The sequence below is a fragment of the Lutra lutra genome, chromosome 1 (genome assembly GCF_902655055.1).
Source record: "Lutra lutra chromosome 1, mLutLut1.2, whole genome shotgun sequence".
Classification (NCBI taxonomy): Eukaryota; Metazoa; Chordata; class Mammalia; order Carnivora; family Mustelidae; genus Lutra; species Lutra lutra.
Genome location: NC_062278.1, coordinates 57,541,883 through 57,562,535, shown reverse-complemented (window position 1 = coordinate 57,562,535; position 20,653 = coordinate 57,541,883). Strand labels below are relative to the sequence as shown.

At 42.9% G+C, this 20,653-nt stretch overlaps 1 protein-coding gene across 1 annotated transcript; it reads left to right on the top strand.

Annotated features, from left to right (window-relative positions):
* The first annotated feature begins 317 nt into the window (after window positions 1–317).
* DPPA4 (developmental pluripotency associated 4) lies at window positions 318–10,400 on the top strand. Its single transcript, XM_047690505.1, has 7 exons — window positions 318–401; window positions 2,315–2,468; window positions 3,486–3,634; window positions 3,721–3,771; window positions 4,030–4,342; window positions 6,338–6,533; window positions 10,243–10,400. Exons 1-7 carry the CDS (start codon window positions 378–380, stop codon window positions 10,271–10,273), a joined length of 918 nt encoding a protein of 305 aa, XP_047546461.1. The 5' UTR covers window positions 318–377; the 3' UTR covers window positions 10,274–10,400.
* The last annotated feature ends 10,253 nt before the right edge of the window (window positions 10,401–20,653 follow it).

Genomic DNA, 20,653 nt, shown 5'->3' with positions numbered 1-20,653 from the left:
ATCCTGTTGAGAAGTCTCTGGGAACTTTTGTTTCTCTCTTGGATTTTTTCGGAAGGAGCTTCCAACTGCCGGATGTCTCCTGAACCATGCGGTAGGGGATTCTGTTAAAAAGCTCACAGAAGTGGTAGGAAAGGTTTTACTAATTAATTAATACTAGAGACACCTCGTGAATAAGAGAGTACACATAATTAGCATTCACAAATTGTGGGGGAGGGAAGAGGGGGAGGAGAAAAAGAAGAGCGCCCTTGGGTGACAGGAAGTGGGAGGAGACTTTTAAAAGACTTTTTGAAAAGGGAGGAGACTTTTAAAATCTTGGGCCCAGGGCCATTTAAGAAGCAAGAAATTTTCTTTTTGTCAACCTTGACTTCTCTTTGGATATGGAGAAAGCAAAAGGCAAAAAGGTAAATACAATTTCAGTAGTTTTGTTTCTGTCTGTCTTTGAGAGCCTCAACCTGTTTCTCTCTCCCGCTTGAGCACACTTGATCCCTGTTTTGAGGAGAAAAGAATGCGCCTCGATTTCCTCTTGTTAAGGAAAAAAAAAAAGTAAAGTCCTAAATAACAATCGCAGCCTGATAATATTGGGGCAAGGAGACTGTATGTAAGAAACAGGGCTTCCTATTTTGGTTTTGAAAAGATGCTTTATCCTGTCTTTAAGAAGATTCTGCTTCCAGGCCTGGAGGGGAGTGGTGACAGGAGAAGAAGGGAGGTGAAGGGAAAACTTCCGGAATAGGTAATGGAACTGAGGTTGGTGGAGAGAGCTAGATGCTTTAATTTGCCCTCAACAGACACCAGTCCTAAACCAGTAATGGTAGGTCTGAACCAGTCTTTTCCAAGGGTCACCGGGGCTATGGAATAATCCAAAGTTAGACATATTAACAAGCACCGCAGGCAGAAATTAAAGGTAGAGAAGCTTTGGGGCGCCTGGGTGGCTCAGCAGGTTAAGCATCCAATTCTTGATCTCAGTTCCCTGCTTGATTTCATGGTCAGGAGTTCAAGCCCCACAATGCCTTCCAGGCTGGGTGTGGACCTTACTTTAAAAAAAAAAAAAAAAAAGGTAGAGCGGATTTGAGACCTTTCAGTGGAACCGAACCGTGGTGCTAAGGGAACCCGAACACTCTCAACCAGCATTTTTGCCCAATTTTAAGACTTAAGACATTAGGCTCCAAAGTGAGTGGTTTGTGTTAAGGCTATGCAAATGTAAAATTTGTATACGAATGCAAAGCTGCTATAGTGATGTAAAATGCCATACAAGTGTTAATTTGTCCTGTGGTCCCACCTTGAGGACACTGGAAAGGATTTTGAGGTAGGGATTTTGTGTTCGTCAGAAATGCCTGCATGTGTGTCTTTGGTTAGGTAGCTTCGGCATCTGAAAAACAGAGTTGGAAATTGCTACTAGGTTGCTGCGGGGAGTTAATGAAAGAAAATAAAAAATACGTCAACACCTTATGTAAGAGGTTTCTCTATCAGATAAGTGTATCCTCAAGTGTTCTCTTGCTTCTGGTGCCCAGTTAAACAATGTTTGAGGGCCCAGGTGGAGAGAGAAATTCTGCCCTTAGGCAGCTTACCGTGAAAGGGGGTAAGGAGCTCTGATCAAATCCCACAAGGAAATGTAAAACTGACTGATAAGGGGGAGGCAGAGAGGCAACTTGCAGAAGTGATTTGGTCTGAGGAGATTAGGAGGGGCGGCCGGGTGAGGGAATACTGGAAATGAGATTCCGAAGGAGAAGTAAGATTTAAGAAAGTGAGTGGAAGGTTGGCGTGGAGTGAGGAAGTCTCTTCAGGCCAAGGTAACTAGGCTGGAAAGGAATTCTGCGACCAGCCCTTGGGGCCGTGGAGAGGCTGGTCCGCTGAATTAAAGACATTTGTATATCTTCATGCTAAATAAACACAAGGAACCACCGTAGGAGTATATATAGAATCCCTCTGGCAGTAGTAGGAGAAAACTTTGTTTGGAAGAGATCAGGACCGAAGAAATGGGAGAAGAAAATCTTCAGGTAAGAGAATAATGGATATGGCAGGTGATATTAGGTAAGGGCTCCCGCACCCCCTGGCCAAAGAGCCTAGTTTCTTCTACTTCTGTGGTTTGTATCTATATTTTGTCTTTTTTCATATTTTCGTCTCGGCCTCCCATTTCCCCATGTACCCCATCTTAGAAGTCAGCCTGGGGTTGAGATGATTTCCCAGAGGAGACTCTGCACTGCCAGTGATGTGTGTAATGACTGTCCTGGTGCCGTGGATGTGAGTTATCTCGAGGCAGGTAGTGCGTGTGGTGGGTCGGGCACCCTCGGGAAGACGGCTCCTCTGTCCCCGGCAGAACGCCACGAAGTCGGGGGAGCACTCTCTGGCTGGCCTATCCGAACCAGCATCAGAAGAAGCCAGAGAGAAGGAGCAGGCTTCCGGTGAACCCAAGTCGCAAAAAACCTCCGCCAGCGGGACCAAACGAAAAAGATCGATGGAAGAAGACAAAGGTAAGAAGTCTCCAAGCCCTCAAATCTCCTTTCCTGGGGTTAAGAAGACTGAGGAATTTTCTGAAGGAATAGAAAAGGCAGGAAGAAAAAAAGGGTCCTGTATTCTGAAAACCCTCCACTTCCTTTGGCGTCGAGCTTGCTTCGCCCGTGCCTGACGCCTTCCTTCAGCCGGCTCTGTTAAAACTCTGGTGTCTTCAGGTCTCCACACTCTGACGGTTTATTTGTTCTGTTCATCATTTTGACCTCACTCACTGCTTAGTGTTAAGGGATCTCAGAGTACAGTGGTTTGGGGACAGACTGCTATAAATTTGAAATCCCATCCTTAAACCTCCACCTTCTTTTTCTAAGAATTGAGGATAATACTTAACTTACCCAGGTCAGATGAAGTGGGCTGCAGGCTCCATTGTAGTGGATAGGGAATAATTGGGTAAAAATGCCTACATGATAACCTGACTAGTAATGTGCACTCGGTAAAGCCTCATAACTGTTAGTGTCATTATAGTTGTCTGTTCTGGAGTGTGTTCTAGAAGTCTTTCCTGGACAGTGAGAGAGTGTGAGGAAGCTGTGTGCGGTCAGACCCAAGCACTGCCCAGAGTGGGGAGGGCTGATGTAATTCTGAGAACGGGTGGTTGTGTGTAGCATTGCCTAGTGGTTTGCTTTGTTCCTTGGTGAGAGGACCAGGCCCCACTGAGGATTACATCGGGTCTAAAATTACTCTCATTCCCCTGGATTGGAAGTAAGGTCTCTAGTACAACCTCGTTCAAGTCTGGGTGTAAGTGCTCACAAGGGAGCAAGTATGGAAGTTTCAGGAAGTAAAAACTGGAGATTCCGAAGTAGTAAGTCCGTCCCAGGTTTGAGGTTGTGTCTTTTGGAAGTTCTGGGGTCTTTGTCAAGTCACTGAATCTGCAATGGGGATTGGGTTGGGAGAACTTAAAGTTGTACTTTCACGTTTTAAAAGGCTGTCCAAAAGGGAATTATTGCTAATTTCATCCTGTTTTCCTCCTGCATCTTGTTCAGAAAAGAAGGAAGAAGGCAGTGGAAAAGTAAGACTTCGGAAGAAAATCCCAGTTCCTCCATTACCTTCGAAATTGCCACCCGCCAACATGCTTCACCGGGACGTCCTGCGGGCCTGGTGCCAGCAACTAAAGCTGAGCACCAAAGGCCAGGTGACGGCCCAGGGTCGGAGGCAGTGCTCCTGGGAGGAGGGGTAGGATCCTTACTTGATTGTTAACTCATTTTTCTCTTGTCTTAGAAACTGGATGTATATAAGAGAATCTGCGAATATGCTTACCCTGATCAACAGGTAAGTGATTTGTAGGGATTTGACAGAGTGGAAGGTTTAGTCCTCATTCTAATTACCTAATTTAGCATCAGAAAGTCCGTGGAGGGATTACTTTAGCCTCTCCTTCCCTCTGAAGAGAAACAACAGTACACCCACCCACCCATACTGACCTCCCCCTTCCATCCCCACCACCAGCCACTTCACACCAAAGTTGGGTAAAATCATAAAAATTGGACCACACTTCTGACAGCACCTTAATCTTGCAAACCCTGTTTGTAGAAGAACATTCCTGTCACCGCAGAGGAGGCCAAGATTCTCTCACAGTCACAAAGAAGATCAAAGATGGAGCAGGGGGAAATGTCTCTGGAAGGTTTCGGAAAAAGGGTATCTTCCGACGGGACCTACCCTCCCGAGGTGGCTGCTCCCCCTGAGGGTGGGGCACCCACCCCTGTGGGGTCTGGTGCTCTCCTGGAGGGAGTCGATACTGTTGTTGTGACAACTTCGGCCCCAGATGCTGTGTTTGCCTCCTGGTCCAGAATTGCAGGCAGGGCTGGCAAGATGGAGACCGTGGAATCACCACAGGAGGCCCACGGTAAGCCCAGGCTTGAGATTTCGTTCTGGTCCTGTTGAGGAAAAAAATGCTATTGATGTTAACCTCCAATCAGTTTTAGGGTATATCAAAATCACCTGAAGGGTGATTCCTCTGTGGGCCCTACCCACAGAGTTTCTGATTCAGAACTGAGGTAGGGCCTGGGAATTTTCTTTTCTAATAATTTTTCAGCCAGTGCTGATGATGCTAGTCTGGGGACCGCAATTTGAAAACCACTGCTGCAAATTATTGATGTCATCAGAAGGGAATGGCAATCTGTTTGGCTTTCTTTCCCCTTTTTGAAGGAATTCAAAGAGCACGCTCTAAAATCAGCTGCCTGAGCTTAAGCCTTGGATCTTCTAAAGTCTGTTAAGTGAGTGACATTACCAAGTTGTCTAATACAGTTCCCAATTTCCTCACCATAAAATAGGTTAATAATTACACCTACCTCACAATGTTGTAAGAATTACAGGATATAAAATTAAAAGAAACCATAAACTGGTTAGCACAGTACAATGCCTGTTGAAACCCCAAACCCATTTCATGCAGACCCTCCCAGACCATTCCGGTTTAGTCTTTCTATTGAAGGAAACCAGAGTATGTCACCCGAAATTATACCTGTCCTAAATTGTTTTAAAATGTATAATAAAAATTGTTTTGAGCTGATGGCAATTAAAGAGCAGCCAACCCAGAAAAGTCCCTTTTTACTGCCTAAAGGCAGCTTATAAATTCTCTTTTTGCTGGAGACAGTCCACTGAGAGGTGGCACCAGAGAAACCTTACTTAATCAGTTCCTTCCGCATAGATTGACCTGCCCACTCTCTAATGCCTCCAGGAGCCTAAAACTGCCTCCCTTTTTCCTGTTGTTTCTCTGCAAATTCCTCTTTCTTTGTAAAAACAAGGATTCTGAGCCACAATTTTGAGTTTGTTTTCGTTGGTGGTTTCTTCAAGTGATGTGTGCCATATGCATTAAGAAACTGATTTTCTCCGGGGACCTGGGTGGCTCAGTCGTTAAGCATCTGCCTTCAGCCTGGGTTACAATCCCAGGGTCCTGGGATTGAGCCCTGCTTCAGACTGCTCTCAGTGGGAAGCCTGCTTCTCCCTCTCTCATCCCCCCTGCTCCTGTTCCCTCTCCGTTTATCTCTCTCTGTCAAATAAATTTAAAAATCTTAAAAAAAAAGAGAGAGAGAGAGAAGGAAACCGATATTCTTTTGTTGATCTTTTTGTGAGGGAGTCCCTGCTCCAAACCTAGGATGGGCAGAGGTAAAGTTTTGCCTCCTTCGTACTATCATTTACCCACTTGGAGCTATAGCACTTCCAGCTTTACTTTTTCCATCTGAAAGTTTGTGGGGTGTGTGTGTGTGTGTGTGTGTGTGTGTTTAAGGTTTTATGTATTTATTTGACAGAGAGAGTTCAAGTAGGTAGAGGAGCAGGCAGAGGGAGAGGGAGAAGCAGGCTCTCTGCTCAGCAGGGAACCCGATGTGGGGCTCCATCCCAGGACCCTAGGATCATGACCTGAGCTGAAGGCAGGCAGCCACTTAACTAACTGAGGCACCCAGGCACCTCTCCTTTTTAAAGTTTTAATAAAAACTGTTCTGTATGGTTTTCTAAAAGGGCAGTGGACAGGGATGCCTGGGTGGCTCAGTTGGTTAAGTGGCTGCCTTCAGCTCAGGTGATCCCAGCATCCTGGGATCGAGTCCCACATCGGGCTCCTTGCTTTACAGGGAGGCTGCTTCTCCCTCTGCCTCTGCCTGCCACTCTGTCTGCCTGTTCTCGCTCGCTCACTCGCACTCCCTCTCTCTCTGACAAATTAATAAATAAAATCTTTAAAAAAAATAAGGGGGTGGGGCGCAGGACAGAGTAGGTTAAGCTAGGATTCCAGGGCTTATATCTTGGAGCTGGCACTTAATAGAAACAAAGACCATGATCTGTTCTTGACCAGAAGAACATCAGAATTTAGTCATGCTGTCTTCGTTTTTCCCTCCCTTTCCTTCTCCAGGTGTCAGGTGGTGTGTGGTCCATGGAAAAAGTCTGCCTGCAGACACAGAAGGTTGGGTTCACTTGCAATTCCATGCAGGACAAGCCTGGGTGCCTGAAAAACGGGGAAGAGTATGTGCCCTGTTCTTGCTACCGGCCTGCAATTTTCCACCCCCACACTTGGAGGACAATATGCTGTGCCCCAAATGTGTTCGGAGGTAACTACCTGGTGCTTTTCTACAAACGAAAACTGGACACCTGGTGTTCAGTTAGGGGAGAGAGGAGATGCATGTTAATTTTAAATAGATCCGTATTTCTTGCACGAGCTGTCAATAAAGAGTTCCAAGAAAGTTATTACTGAGTTAAGTGTATTCCTAAGAAAAAGCATTTATAGGTCAGGGCTTACTGCTTCTGCCTAGAGACCCACCCACAATTGTGGAGAAACAATATTGATTAAATACTGTATTACAGGTATATGCATGTCAGAAATAATGACTAGCAAAATGACAGCAACAAAGCCCCCTAAGTAGACTCCAGGCTAATGGGGATATTGCTCTGTAAGCGTAGCACGTGATGACTAGTAACAAAGAAGAGGTTTCTTATCTTGAAGGAAGAATTGCCTACATGGAAAGAAGAAGAAAGCTCATTTTTTAATAGAGCAACCAATGCCAAGGCTGAGAGAATTTAAAACAAAGTAGAAATTTTTAATATTTTAGGGTGACAGCTATGGTTAAAAAACAAAACTGCTTGCTCCTTATAAAGTGGGCATAATAATGCCTATCTGAAGTATTATGAAGATTAGATGAGTTAATAAATGTAAAGTTCTTAGCACTGTGTCTGATGTGGGAAAGCATTTAAAAAAAAAAAATGTGGGTATTAATTATTCCAGCAAGTGGGATTCCTTTTGACGAAGTCATAAAGATGGAAATATACAGTGTATGCAAAAAAAAAAAAAAAAAAAGTTTTGGCTCTAATTGAGCACTATAGATTTTAAGTAATATCATTAGTTTAGGGTCTGATTATAGTCAGCTTTGAAGGTTTAGAATTGACCCAGTAGCCCGTGGTGCTCTTTCAAAAGATGCCTTTAGTTACGTTATGTGATCAATGAAATACCTCCGTAATCACCAAAGAGCCTACTCTAGAAGCACAATTGTGAAGAGAAACAAAAGTTTTTTTTTTCTCTGTAATTTAAATTCTAAGCCAATTAAAATCAACAATGACTGGCTGGTGCAGAATAGACCTGGGGGGAAGGGACCGGATAAATTTTTTGTTCTCTGTGTAAACTAGACTAGCTAATTCTTTTTTTTTTTTTTTTTTAAGATTTTTTATTTATTTATTTGACAGAGAGAGATCACAAGTAGATGGAGAGGCAGGCAGAGAGAGAGAGGGAAGCAGGCTTCCCGCTGAGCAGAGAGCCCGATGCGGGACTTGATCCCAGGACCCCGAGACCACGACCCGAGCCGAAGGCAGCGGCTTAACCCACTGAGCCACCCAGGCACCCCTAGACTAGCTAATTCTTTTAAGATTTCTGATTCTAAATAGGATGGGCAATATTTTTATTAAAAGAAGCCACTACTATTGATAAACAGGTGAAGTGGGGTGAGGTAAAGCGGGTGAGTACTGTTCTGTGTCGAAGCCGCAGCAACAGCGTTGGCTCAAGGAAGGGGACAGCCCTCCACCAAAGTCTCTTTTCTAGCAGCAACCATTTCCATAATTTTACCCATGCCACTTCACTTTTCTGGGCCTCAGTTTCCACATCACTGATAAAAGGAGCCACGTTGACAGGGAGGTATACAAAAGTCATCAAAGTATGAAAATTAAGCAGCCACCAAGAAGTTTATATGCCTGTAAAGAAATTTTTTTTTAGATTATTTATTTATTTATTTGACACACAGAAAGAGCACAAGAGCACACTGAGGCAGAGCCGGCAGGCAGAGGGAGAGGGCGAAGCAGACTGCTCGCTGAGCAAGGAGCCCCATGTGGGGCAGGGTCTCATGACCTGAGAGGAAGGCAGCCACCTAATTCACTAAGCCACCCAGGTACCCTGTAAAGAAATTTTTAATTCCAAAAGGCTATTGTATTTAGGGGTTTTGTTTGTGTTTCCATTGTATTTACTTTTATAGAGAACTTACTGAGGAGAATTAAGTACAGTTTTTTTTCTCCCCAAAGTATACGCATTTCATTGGTCATAGTATAGGACTGTAATACAGTGGAAATATAAACAACAAAAATCACTTTATTTTTAAAATTTATTTTTATTGAAGTTCAGTTAACATACAGTGTATTAGTTGGTTTCGGAGGTGGAGGTCCATGATTTATCAGTCTTCTGTAATACCCAGTACTCACTGCTTTATGTGCCCTCCTTAATGCCCATCACCCAGTTTTAAAGAAAAGGATATATATGCAAAATTTTGTAATTTCAAAGATTAGAGTGAAGGGGCACCTGGGTGGCTCAGTGGGTTAAGCCTCTGCCTTTGGCTCAGGTCATGATCTCGGGGTCCTGGGATTGAACCCCACATAGGGCTCTCTGCTCAGCAGGGAGCCTGCTTCCCCGTCCCCCTCTGCCTGCCTCTCTGCCTACTTGCGATCTCTCTCTGTGTGTCAAATAAATATATAAAATCTTACAAAAAAAAAAAAAAAGATTAGAGTGAAGGACACGGAATCTGATCAGGCAGCTCTTTGCTGGGTGATGGGCCCTTGAAGGGTTGGAAACAAGTAAGTGCACTGAGGCTTACATTGTAGAAGAGGGAAGAGTGTAAGATCTGTTAGAAAAATGTGGGAAAGTTGTTTTTTTGGGTTTTTTTTTTTTTTTAAGATTTTATTTATTTATTTGACAGACAGAGATCACAAGTAGGCAGAGAGCCAGGCAGAGAGAGAGGGGGAAGCAGGCTTCCTGCTGAGCAGAGAGCCCGACGTGGGGCTTGATCCCAGGACCCTGGGATCATGACCTGAGCCGAAGGCAGAGGCTTTAACCCACTGAGCCACCCAGGCGCCCCGGGAAAGTTGTTTTTAATAGGTTTTACAGGCCTAGCATCTTCTAAAGGTGCCAAAATAGAATCTGGCTTTAGGTAATATAAATGAAGCAGAGCAAGGTAGAAATGATACACTCGCTTGGATAATGGGAGATTCAGATCAGTGAAGGATACAGGTGCCTTTCTGAGGCTTGAATACCTGGAGCAGACAAGTAGGAGGGGTGACTAGAGGTGTTTTCCAAAAGCACAAATGGAGAGGTGCATCAAAAGGATACTCAAAGGAGATTTCCATTCGGACCGTATTGAAAAGGGTGTGCTTCTGGGTTTAGTTTGGTGCAGCCCAGAGATCCCTCTCCCCAGCCCTCAGTTGTGCTGGAACCATCCCCCCTTGGCCTACAGGGGCCCCATCCTTAGGGTCAAGGTTACTGAACATCCTAGGTCTTGGACAGTTGACAGGTCTTGGACAGTTGACAGAGGTAGAAGCCTGAAGTAGGTGGAACCCTCAGGTTAGACTCCCCCTCCCCCAGCCTGGAGTGGCAGCCCCTGGGCCCAGTTACTGTCTCTCACAGGACAAAGTATGTGAGTGTGCACCTGTTTCTCCCCCTTCTGGCTGTCCTACTTCTTGCCAAGAATTGTTGCTGCCAAACAAGTTGAATAAAATTGAGGTCACTCTGGAGAGTCCTTTAATGACCTACCAAGGCCACTAGGCAAATGGTAAAAAATCCATTGGGGGGCTTCTCCTGCCTTGGGCTGCATAGGATAGGAGCATATTACAGAGACATAACAGGCCTAATAGTCACTCCTCGATGACTTAGTTGCATGCTTTCCACCCACTATCCTCAAGTTCAGGAACAGTTCCACCAGTGGCATTCTTGGCTGTTTTTAAGGGTGTAACTTAATGTTTCTTCTTGGATCTTATCTTTTTAAAAAGGAACATATTTTGTTTGCTTTGTAGGAATAAGGTGTTAATGAAAAGCCTCCAATGAGCTCGCAGTACCAGGAAAAGAGGTACGGCGGTGATTATGATTACTGGTAGAAAGGGAACTACAAGCAACTCCGCAGTGCCACTGATGGGGGAACTGCAGGCTGCTCCACACCCTCCATCTTCCTACCTCCAGGGCCCACGGGCTGGTCCACTGCAGATATTACCCTCCGATCCCTAGACCCCTACCAGGGCCTGAACTGTCGTGGGTTGGGATACAAGGGCTCTTAATGCTTTACATTGGAAAAGCATTTCAAAATTACTATTTATTCTGCTAAATAAGATGAAAAAGTCATTCTACTACCAAACGTTGACCCTTCTGAAATAGAAGCAACCCTAAGAGTTCTTTTAAGGTGGGAGCCTGAGCCTCGCCGAGCCTCGCGGAAGGGGTGGAGTGGGAAGCGCACCTGTACAGCTTCCAAGCTGGATTTCTCTTCTCGCGAGAGCCTGACTCCCCCAGAGGCTGCTCAGGTTCATGGCTTCAAACTGTAGCGTGTTTCAAACCTAAGGGAAAGCTTTTATTCTTTCCCACTCCCCAAAACATACTTTTAATATAACAAAATATTTTTTGATGTTTTCTTAATAACCTGAGACCTCTGTGGTGTGTCTCTGGAATAAAAACACAGAACACTTTGTTGATATTATTTCCCCTTGTAACTATTATATATGTTTCTAGTGGTTAAAAATATTTAAGGATATTTCTCACTCAAAAATTCATAATGGGGGCGCCTGGGTGGCTCAGTGGGTTAAGCCGCTGCCTTCGGCTCAGGTCATGATCCCGGGTTCTGGGTTCGAGCCCCACATCGGGCTTTCTGCTCAGCGGGAGGCCTGCTTCCTCCTCTCTCTCTCTGCCTGCCTGTCTGCCTACTTGTGATTTCTCTCTGTCAAATAAATAAATAAAAAATCTTAAAAAATTCATAATGTATTGGATTTCAAATGTGTGTTGTGTATAGGAGACCATATGCATTCTGGGCAAATTATTAATATTCTTAACTCAGGATTAAGCCAAAAATCATGATTTTTTTGGCATGATTTTTTTTAAACCACTCAAATGAGGTAGGATTGATATTTTTTTTAAAACTGTACATTTACTGTATACACTTCGATGAGTTTGATTTATTTAAAATTTTTATGTCCTCCTGAATTTAGAGTCCTGTGGTTCTTAGAAAAGATTTTTTTTTTTTCCCACTTGTGGCTTTATGGCAGTTTCCAACATTGTTTTATTGTTGTGGATTTTTGGATTATGAGATTTTTTTTTTCCCCCCTCCAAAATGTACTAGAAGGAGTAGTAGAGTTGGAAAGTTTGTAACTATCATGATATGGACAGATTCAGGCAAGAATCCTCAGTGTTAGGGGTGCCTGGGTGGCTCAGTGGGTTATAGCCTCTGCCTTCGGCTCAGGTCATGATCTCAGGGTCCTGGGATGGAGCCCTGCATCAGGCTCTCTGCTTAGAGGGGAGCCTGCTTCCTCCTCTCTCTCTGCCTGCCTGTCTGCCTACTTGTGATCTCTGTCTGTCAAATAAATAAATAAAATCTTTAAAAAATAAAAAAAGAATCCTCAGTGTTAAAAACTAGAGAGGAATGTTTTTTGATGAGCAAGATATTTCCATGTTCTTGGCAGTGTCTCTACACTGATTGCTCATTAGTGGTCAGAATTTTTCAGTGTAAGTAAATGATCTACACATTTTATTCCTTATTTCTTATTGTATACATACTATGAATTTTAACTTTGTTTCCTTTTTAGACTTTTACTTTTTAAAAAAGATTTTATCTATCTGTCAGCACACGCGCACGCATAAGCAGGCGGAGTGGCTGCAGAGGAGGAGAGAGAAGCAGGCTCCCTGCAGAGCAAGGACCCCAATGTGGGACTCTATCCCAGGACCCTGGGATCATGGCCTGAGCCACCCAGGTGTCCCATACATTTCCCTTATTTTCGATGGATTACCCAAGTTTGTATTCTTTTGTCTTCCCAGTCTGCTTGTGGCTTTCCCTTCCTCACACACAAAAGTGAACTTCGCTATCTCTATAAAATTAGTTGTAGGTCCACCACAAAGATAACTACCACTTTTTCCTGCCCCTAGCAAGGTTAAATTTCTAAAGTCATATTTATTCCCCAGCACTTCCCTAATTACCACAAGCCTCCTTCCAAATTCCTATAATTTTAGCTACCCTAGTCTACCCTTCCTGCACTGTCTCCCTCCCAAGCTTACCAAATATTACAAGGAAAAAAAGACAACTTGGAGCTCAATACTCCATCCCTCAGATGAATTCTGTGGCAAAGAAAAGGGAACTTGCCCTATGATCTAGATATTTGGGAAGAGCCGGGGGGAGAGAAAATGTCCAATTTCCCACGTGGAAACTGAAGTCACAGTCACGCAGAGCTGTCTCTCCAGAAGCGCATGTGTGGTGTGAGCAAGGTATGTGATGCCACAGGAATGGTGATAGGAGACATCTGGAGCCAGCCCTCCGAATTTCTCCTGGCTCCAAAGAGACCTATAAGCTCCCAAGAATTGGTATTGAAGTCATTGAACTTTGGAGTCAGGTTCTGTCCAGATATGGCTGGCTAAGGCAAATGGATCTGTGTCAAGAAAGCCTGTGAACTCCCTGCCAGAAAGCAAAAGTGGAAATAGCTATATCTCCAAGGACGCAGCCCTAAGGGGCAGATGTGGGAGGAGAAAGATGGGGAAATTTTTTAAATGCTAACTCACTGAATTGGTATTAATTTATCTGAAAGTGCCTCAAGTAAGTCTACAGTTTGCAAGATAGGGCTTGTAGAAAAAATGGGTAATGTCCACCTTGACTGAGTATTCAGACTTAGCACCAGGAATGACACAAACAGAAACGTGTTTTCTGATGGGATGTACCATTGATGATATTCTTGCCAAAAAGATTTAATACGAATCTACTCAGAGAAGCAGGTAGTCCTGATCATACCTATTGTCATCAGCATAAAGTGAGCTGACCTTGTTTTGAGTGGCAGTTACTAAGGCTTATCCATATGTAAAAATCCACAGAACTACGTGCTTAAATATGTGTACATATTTTCTCTGTGTAAGCTGTATATCTTTTTTTTTTTAAGATTTTTATTTATTTGAGAGCAAGAGAAAGCATGAATGGGATGTGGGCATAGGAAGAGGGAGGAACAGACTCCCAGCTGGGCAGGGACTTTGACATGAGGCTGGATCCCTGGACTCCAGGACATGACCTGAACCAAAGGCAGACACCCAACACACTGAGCCACCCAGGGTCCCCAGCTATATATCGTTTTAATTTTTTTTTTCTTTTTAAGATTTTATTTGAGAGTAGAAGCAGGGGGAGCAGCAGGCAGAGGGAGAGAGAGAGGCAGACTTCCCTGCTGAGCAGGGAGCCTGTTGTGGGGCTCTATCCCAGGATCCCGGAATCATGACCTGAGCCGAAGGCAGCTGCTTAACCAACTGTGCCACCCAGGTGCCCTTATATACCGTTTTTAAAAACTGCCCTGGTTTGAGTAAGTTACAGTTCTGCTACATGTGGAATACCAGGAAATTTAGAATATAGAATAAAGATTAGATGTTACTACAGTGGTGTTAATGTTTTGGTTGTGATAACAATTTGCATTTGACAATTGGTTAATGAGGAACGATACACAGGTGTGCCAGGTTTTATATATGGTTTTAAGATTTATTTATTTATTTATTTATTTGACAGAGTCACAGCTAGAGAGGGCAGGAGGAGTGGGAGAGAGAGAAGCAGGCTTCCCGACAAGCAGGGAGCCTGACATGGGACTCAATCTCAGGACCCTGGGGACGCTTAATGACTGAACCACCCAGGTGCTCCTATATCTGGAATTTTTAAATAAGATTTCAAAATACTCAGTTTCATATATGAAAAGATCCTTTAGAGGGCGCCTGGGTGGCTCAGTGGTTTAGGCCTCTGCCTTCGGCTCAGGTCATGATCTCAGGATCCTGGGATCGAGCCCCGCATCGGGCTCTCTGCTCAGTGGGGAGCCTGCTTTCCCCTCTGTCTCTGCCTGCCTCTCTGCCTACTTGTGATCTCTGTCTGTCAAATAAATAAATAAAATCTTAAAAAAAAAAAGAAAAGATCCTTTAGAAATACAAGTCAAATCATGACACTTATCTGCTTAAAAGCCTCCTATGGGTCCTGTTCCATTCTGAGTTAAAACCAAAGTCCTTGTTACGACCTCCAAAACTTACACCTAAGTATCTCCCACCCCATGCCTTTCACCTTCAACCTCACCTCCAGAACCCTGCCTTTGTTCCCTGACCTTGGCACTGGCTGAAATGACCTTTCCCCAGAAGCTGGTATGGTAAAGCTTTTACATCACTTGGTCAAAAAAGCATACTCCGAACCCCTCTTTAAAATCACAGGCTGATGGGGCGCCTGGGTGGCTCAGTGGTTAAAGCCTCTGCCTTCGGCTCAGGTCGTGATCTCAGGGTCCTGGGATCTGGGATCGAGCCCTGCTTCGGGCTCTCTGCTCAGCGAGGAGTCTGCTTCCTCCTCTCTGCCTGCCTCTCTGCCTACTTGTGATCTCTGTCAAATGAATAAATAAAATCTTTTAAAAAAATAAAATAAAATCACAGACTGAGGGCATCTGGATGGCTCAATTGGTTAAGTGTCTATCTTCAGCTCAGGTCATGACCCCAGGATCCTGGGATTGAGTCCCATATCTGGCCTCTTGCTCAGCTGGGAGCCCACTTCTCCCTCTCCCTCTGCCTGCTGCTCCTCCTGTTTGTGCTCTCTCCCTCTCCCTAATAAGTAAATCTTTAAAAAATCAAATCAAATCCCAAGCTGTTTTTCAACCCCTACCAGCACCATTTGTCTCCCTCACTATGCTCTAGTTCTCAATTTTTCTGTAACATTTGTCTCCCCTAACATGTAATTTGTTATTGTCTCCTACTAGTATAAAGGGATTTCTGTCAGGTTTGTGCACTTAGGTATCACAACTTCCTAGAATGGAGTCTGACACATGGTTGGTGCTCAATAAATGTTCAGTGAATGATAAATGGAAAGGTTTGATGTGAACCATAAAAGGAAAGGGACTGCAGTTTACTTAGGAATCAATATTTAAAAAATTGGTCTCTGTCCTCTAATGTATTACCATGTACTCACTGTCTAATTTTAGTCAGTGTTCTCTGGAACAATTATTTGAGTCCCCTCTTGGAAAGAAAAATGTTCTCTGTTGTGTTTAGCACCCAGAATTCTGTTTTCTATTTCCATTATGTCATTCCCTCTAAAGTACTATTTTAGAAGGTTTCTAGCAAATTCTAAACTTAGTTGGAAGTAGTCTTTTATTCCAAAACCCCATCTTCCTGTTTTAGAATGTTAAGTCCAACAGTATTAAAAACAGCAGTAATCACCCAATATTTCAATCACTATTACCTGAAGGATAAGAACATTATTAAAGTTGCAATATGTTTTGAAGGATAAGAAAGGAGAAAGAACTTCATTCCTGGGAGGAAATAGGGAGTAGGAGAAGATACTGGGTTAGAAAAATGACATAATCAGGCCCAGAAGACACTTTTCATTAGAAGAATTAACTTCAGTTATCTTGTTTTTGGCTAGGGCAGAGCTACACTGGAAGTCTTGGGAGGAAGTAAATTATTTCAAAAGTGTTATGAATCTCTTCTGAGTCCATTACTTAAGGGAAAAAGTTTTGAGTTGACATCAAATTGAAGGGCAAATAAGCATTAAATTGAAAATGAGAAGAAAGGAATTCCAGCCAGTGGGGAGGGCCTGTGAGGATCCTGAGGTGAGTAGCAAAGAAACTGGATGGCCACTGTGTTGGGAGTTCAGAGCTGGGAACATAGGTATCCGTTGAAACTGGAAAGGAATGGAGGCCCAGGTAACATAAGACCTTTGTTTTGTCTTTATCCTAAAAAACATAAGCCCCAGGATCCCTGGTTGGCTCGGTCATTGGAACATGTGACTCTTGATCCTGGGGTTGTGAGTTTGAGCCCCACGTTGGATATAGAGATTACTTAAAAATAAAATCTTAAAAAGGAAAAAAAAAAACCCACTAAAAGACCCAAGAGCCTTTAGAAGTTCAAGGGGCTGGGCTGAAATGTCATATTTCCATTTTGAAAAGATTATTTGCCTCTAATGTAGAAAAAGGACCAGAGGCAGAGGGTGTGTTGCAGAGGAGACCAGTTAAGTCTTTCTAGCAAGAGATTTTTGGCAGCTTTGACTCTTGGGTGGTAGCGATAGACAATAGACGGAGGTAAGTTTGACAGAACTCATTATTGACTGAATATTGAGAGTAGGCTCATGCAGAAAAAAGAGAAAAGTGATTCTAAAACTGGTGTCTATCAACAAATTACCACATTCTTTATGCATTTTTTAATTCCATTTCTCCATCATCCCTTGTATTAGAAACCATTTGGAAAACAAGACTACTAGAGGACAATCCACATTATCTTAAGTAAGACGACACTCTATCCAACCTTACCAAAGGGTAGGAGTGGTAGGAACTGACTGGAAGGGGCACAAACAACTTTTCTGTGATGATAGCTTTTCTGTCTTGAGTAAAGAAACAACTATCGTTTTTCAAACTTAGTAAACTATACACTTAGGATCTATACATTTCACTATAAATTCAACCTGAACTTATTCAAACATTTTTGTTTATTGGGACACCGGGGTAACTCAGTTAAGCATCTGCCTTTGGCTCAGGTAATGATCCCAGCATCCTGGTATGGAGTCCTGCATGAGGCTTCCTGCTCAGCAGGGAGCCCACTACTCCCTCTGCCTGCTGTTCAAGTGGTGGGGAGGGACAGAAGGAGAAGAGAGAAGCAGGCTCCCCCACTGAGCAAAAATATGGGGTTCAATCCCAGGATCCCTGAGATCATGACCTGAGCCAAAGGCAGATGCTTAACTGACTGAGCCACCCAGGTGGCCCAATTCTACCTGAATTTAAAAAAAAAAAAAAAAAAAAAAAGAGTTTACTTTGGAGATCAAAAAGGAAACTGTCTGTCATATGACTGACTCTACTCCTAGGATTCTGTACAGAGACCTCAGGGACATGATAGATGACAAAGAGGAGGGTCCCAATACAAGGAGATTTATAACACTGAGGAGGGTTATAAAGGACATTCACAGAGACTAGATGAGAGTTTCTCAGTATTCCAGAACACATGAAGCTCTTAATGCTGGAAAACAAAGGTCAGAACTTTCTAGGTTCTGCTCTTTCCTCAAAGCCCTGCTTAAATCTTACTTATTTGATAACCTCCTTTGATATGTTCCAACTCTTAAAACTACCTCTTTTTTATTCATACTGGATTTGAAATTACTACATTTCTTATTGTTAAGAACACAAGAACCCCAAACTTTTTGGGTTATTAAAGTTCAACTTCCCATCATTAAAAAAAAAATTTTTTTTGGTGGGTGGCAAAGCAAAGTTTATTGGTGATAGTACTAAGCTCCCAAAGAGGAAGGGGACCAAAGAGGGCTATACTCAACTTCCCATCCTTGAAGCTCAATTTACAATTTTTTTGAATGAAAATAACAAACCACTCTGCTAGATTCAAAAAAATCATGCATGGAAAAAAAAAATTGTGTGTGTAAAACAATCACAGTGTTAGTCAAGTGATAGATATTCAGCCAAGAGTAATTGCTATAATTCCTGTTATGTTTTGTCTTTATCTTTGTTTCCTGAACTGAGGTGATCTGTAATTACCAGACACTTATTAGCCATTTCAATAGCTGTGTGGCTTTGGGAATTTATTTAATCTCTTTAGCCTTCTCAGGTTTACTGAAGCATAATTTACATACTGTGAAATTCATCCATTTTAATGTACAGTCTTATAAGTTTTAGCAAATGCATGTAGTCGTGTAACTACCAACACAAGATATAGAGCTTTAATCACTCCAGAAAATTCCTTCTGTTCTCTGGGTAGTCAATTACCCCCTCCCAGCTCCTGAAAACTAATGATCTATTTTCTGTTCTTTCAATTTTGTTTTTTTCCAGGATGTCTTGTAAATAGAATGAATCTGGGTTCTTTAGTATAGTACATTTGAGATTGACTCATGTTTTTGTGTGTATCATTAGTTTGTTCCTTCTTATGATGAATAGTAGTATTCTGTTGTATAGATGTACCATAGTTTGTTTATCCACTCACCAGTTGAAGGATATTTGGTTATTTCTAGGTTTGGCAATTACAAATGAAGTCCACTACTAACTTTCCTCTGTAGTTTGTACGTGAACACTCAAATTTCACTCATTTGGGTAAATATCCAAGCAGGGAGCTTAGTCATAACCTAAATGTATGTTTAGCTTTGTAAGAAACCTCCAGGGGTGGGGCACCCTCCTGGGTGCTCAGTTGATTAAACATCTGCCTTCGGCTCAGGTCATGATCCCAGAGTCCTGGGATCTAGCCCCTCATGGGGCTCCCTGCTTAGCCGGCTTCTAGCTCTCCCTCTGCCCCTCACTGTGCTCTCTCTCTCTTCCTCACTCTCTCATAAATAAATAAAATGTAATCTTTAAAATAAGAAAGAAAGAAACCTCCAAGAGTGCCTGGGTGGCTTGATTGGTTGGGCAGTTGGGTGTCCAGCTCTTGATTTGGCTCAGATCATGATCTCAGGGCCTTGAAACTGAGCTCTGAAATGGACTCCAGGCAAATCAAGGAGTCTGTTAAAGATTCTCTCCCCCTCTACCCATGCCCACTCCCACCCCCCATTCCTTAAGATAAATAAATAAATCTTTAAAATACAAAATAGGGGCACCTGGGTGGCTCAGTGGGTTAAGCCGCTGCCTTTGGCTCAGGTCTTGATCTCAGGGTCTTGGGATCAAGTTCCGAGTCGGGCTCTCTGCTCAGCAGGGAGCCTGCTTCCCTCTCTCTCTCTCTCTCTGCCTGCCTCTCCATCTACTTGTGATCTCTCTCTGTCAAATAAATAAATAAAATCTTAAAATAAAATAAAATAAAATACAAAATAAAACTGCCACAGTTTTCCAAAATGGTTGTGTTTTCCAAAATGGTTGTGACATACTGTATTCTCACCAGAAATGTATGCAATCCAGTCGCCTTCTTTCCTCGTTGACACTTGATATGATCAATGTTTTAAATTTTAGCCATTGTAAGAGGTGAATAATGGTATTTTATTGATTTTTTTTAATATTTTATTTATTTATTTGATAGACAGAGATCTGTCAAATAGGCAGAGAGGCAGGCAGAGAGAGAAGAAGGGAAGCAGGCTCCCTGGCAAGCAGAGAGCCCAATGCGGGGCTTGATCCCAGGACCCTGGGATCATGACCTGAGCCGAAGGCAGAGGCTTTAACCCACTGGGCCACCCAGGTGCCCCTATTTTATTGATCTTATTGTGGTATTAATTTACCCTCCATATAACCTCTCAGTGGAGTGGTTGTTAAAATACTTTGCCCCCTTTTTATTGAATCACTTGTTTTCTTATTAATCAGGTTGAGGAATTGATTATACATAAATTGAGAATCAGCCTGTCACCTTTCACAACAAAAATCTAACAAGGACTTTTTTTCCCTACAGGGATTTTTGATGGGTTTTCTGGGCCAGTGAATAATGGCAAGAGTGGCCTATTGTAGGCCCAAAAGAATGGAAGAATGCTAGGAAAATGATATTTGGTATTGTGTCTTAATGTGTCAGGGATAGTTGTTTTTCTTACGTTTAGATAAGTACCTCTGTAAGAAAATACCTAGACTTGGGGCACCTGGCTGGCTCAGTCAGCAGAGCATGTGACTCTTGATCTCAAGTTTGTGAGTTCAAGCCCCATGTCGGGTGTAGAGCCCACTTTAAAAAGAAAAGAAAAGATCTAGACTTAAGTAGAATGCAGCGGTGTTTTAGGAGTTCTGCAAAGTGGAAGAAGGCAGTAAAGGAATGCAGCTGGGTTCTGTGAAGTGTGGTGGATGTTGTGAAATGAAGGCAATTGTTAACTGAGTACTCCTGTGCTAAATTCTAAGCCTCCATTGCCTTAGATAGTTAATATAACACGTTTGAAATCTGGTGCAATGACCTGACCTGTGGGTAGAGGCCACAAAAATAAAAAAGATGGCAGATATGTATGTTGGTTAAAGTCTTAATGACCTGCAAAGATTAAGGGAGTAAGGATAATGTAAGACCTAGGTTTGACTACTGGCTGTACTATTTTAGTTGCTAGCTGATTTTGAGTATCTGTTACCTAAATCACGAAAATAGTAATATTTATCTCAAAGGATTGTAAATATTTAATGAGAAATTATATGTAATACATTTCATAAAGTGTGGTCTATGCAAGTGTGATGTATGACTATTTCATTAAAATCTTTCTTAGCTTCTGTTCTTTAATATCAAGTTGCCTCAAACAGAATACTTCCCTGGCTGACCAGTGTGCCTCCCATGGATGGGCTATCTTGGGATACTTTATGTAGCTGGTGCCAAAAA

Excerpts from the sequence above, each read along its gene's own strand:
- DPPA4 (XM_047690505.1), top strand. The coding sequence starts at position 378 with ATGGAGAAAGCAAAAGGCAAAAAG. Across the intron at positions 3,635-3,720 it reads AGCTGAGCACCAAAGGCCAG|AAACTGGATGTATATAAGAG; the intron begins GTGACGGCCCAG and ends CTCTTGTCTTAG. Across the intron at positions 4,343-6,337 it reads ATCACCACAGGAGGCCCACG|GTGTCAGGTGGTGTGTGGTC; the intron begins GTAAGCCCAGGC and ends TTCCTTCTCCAG.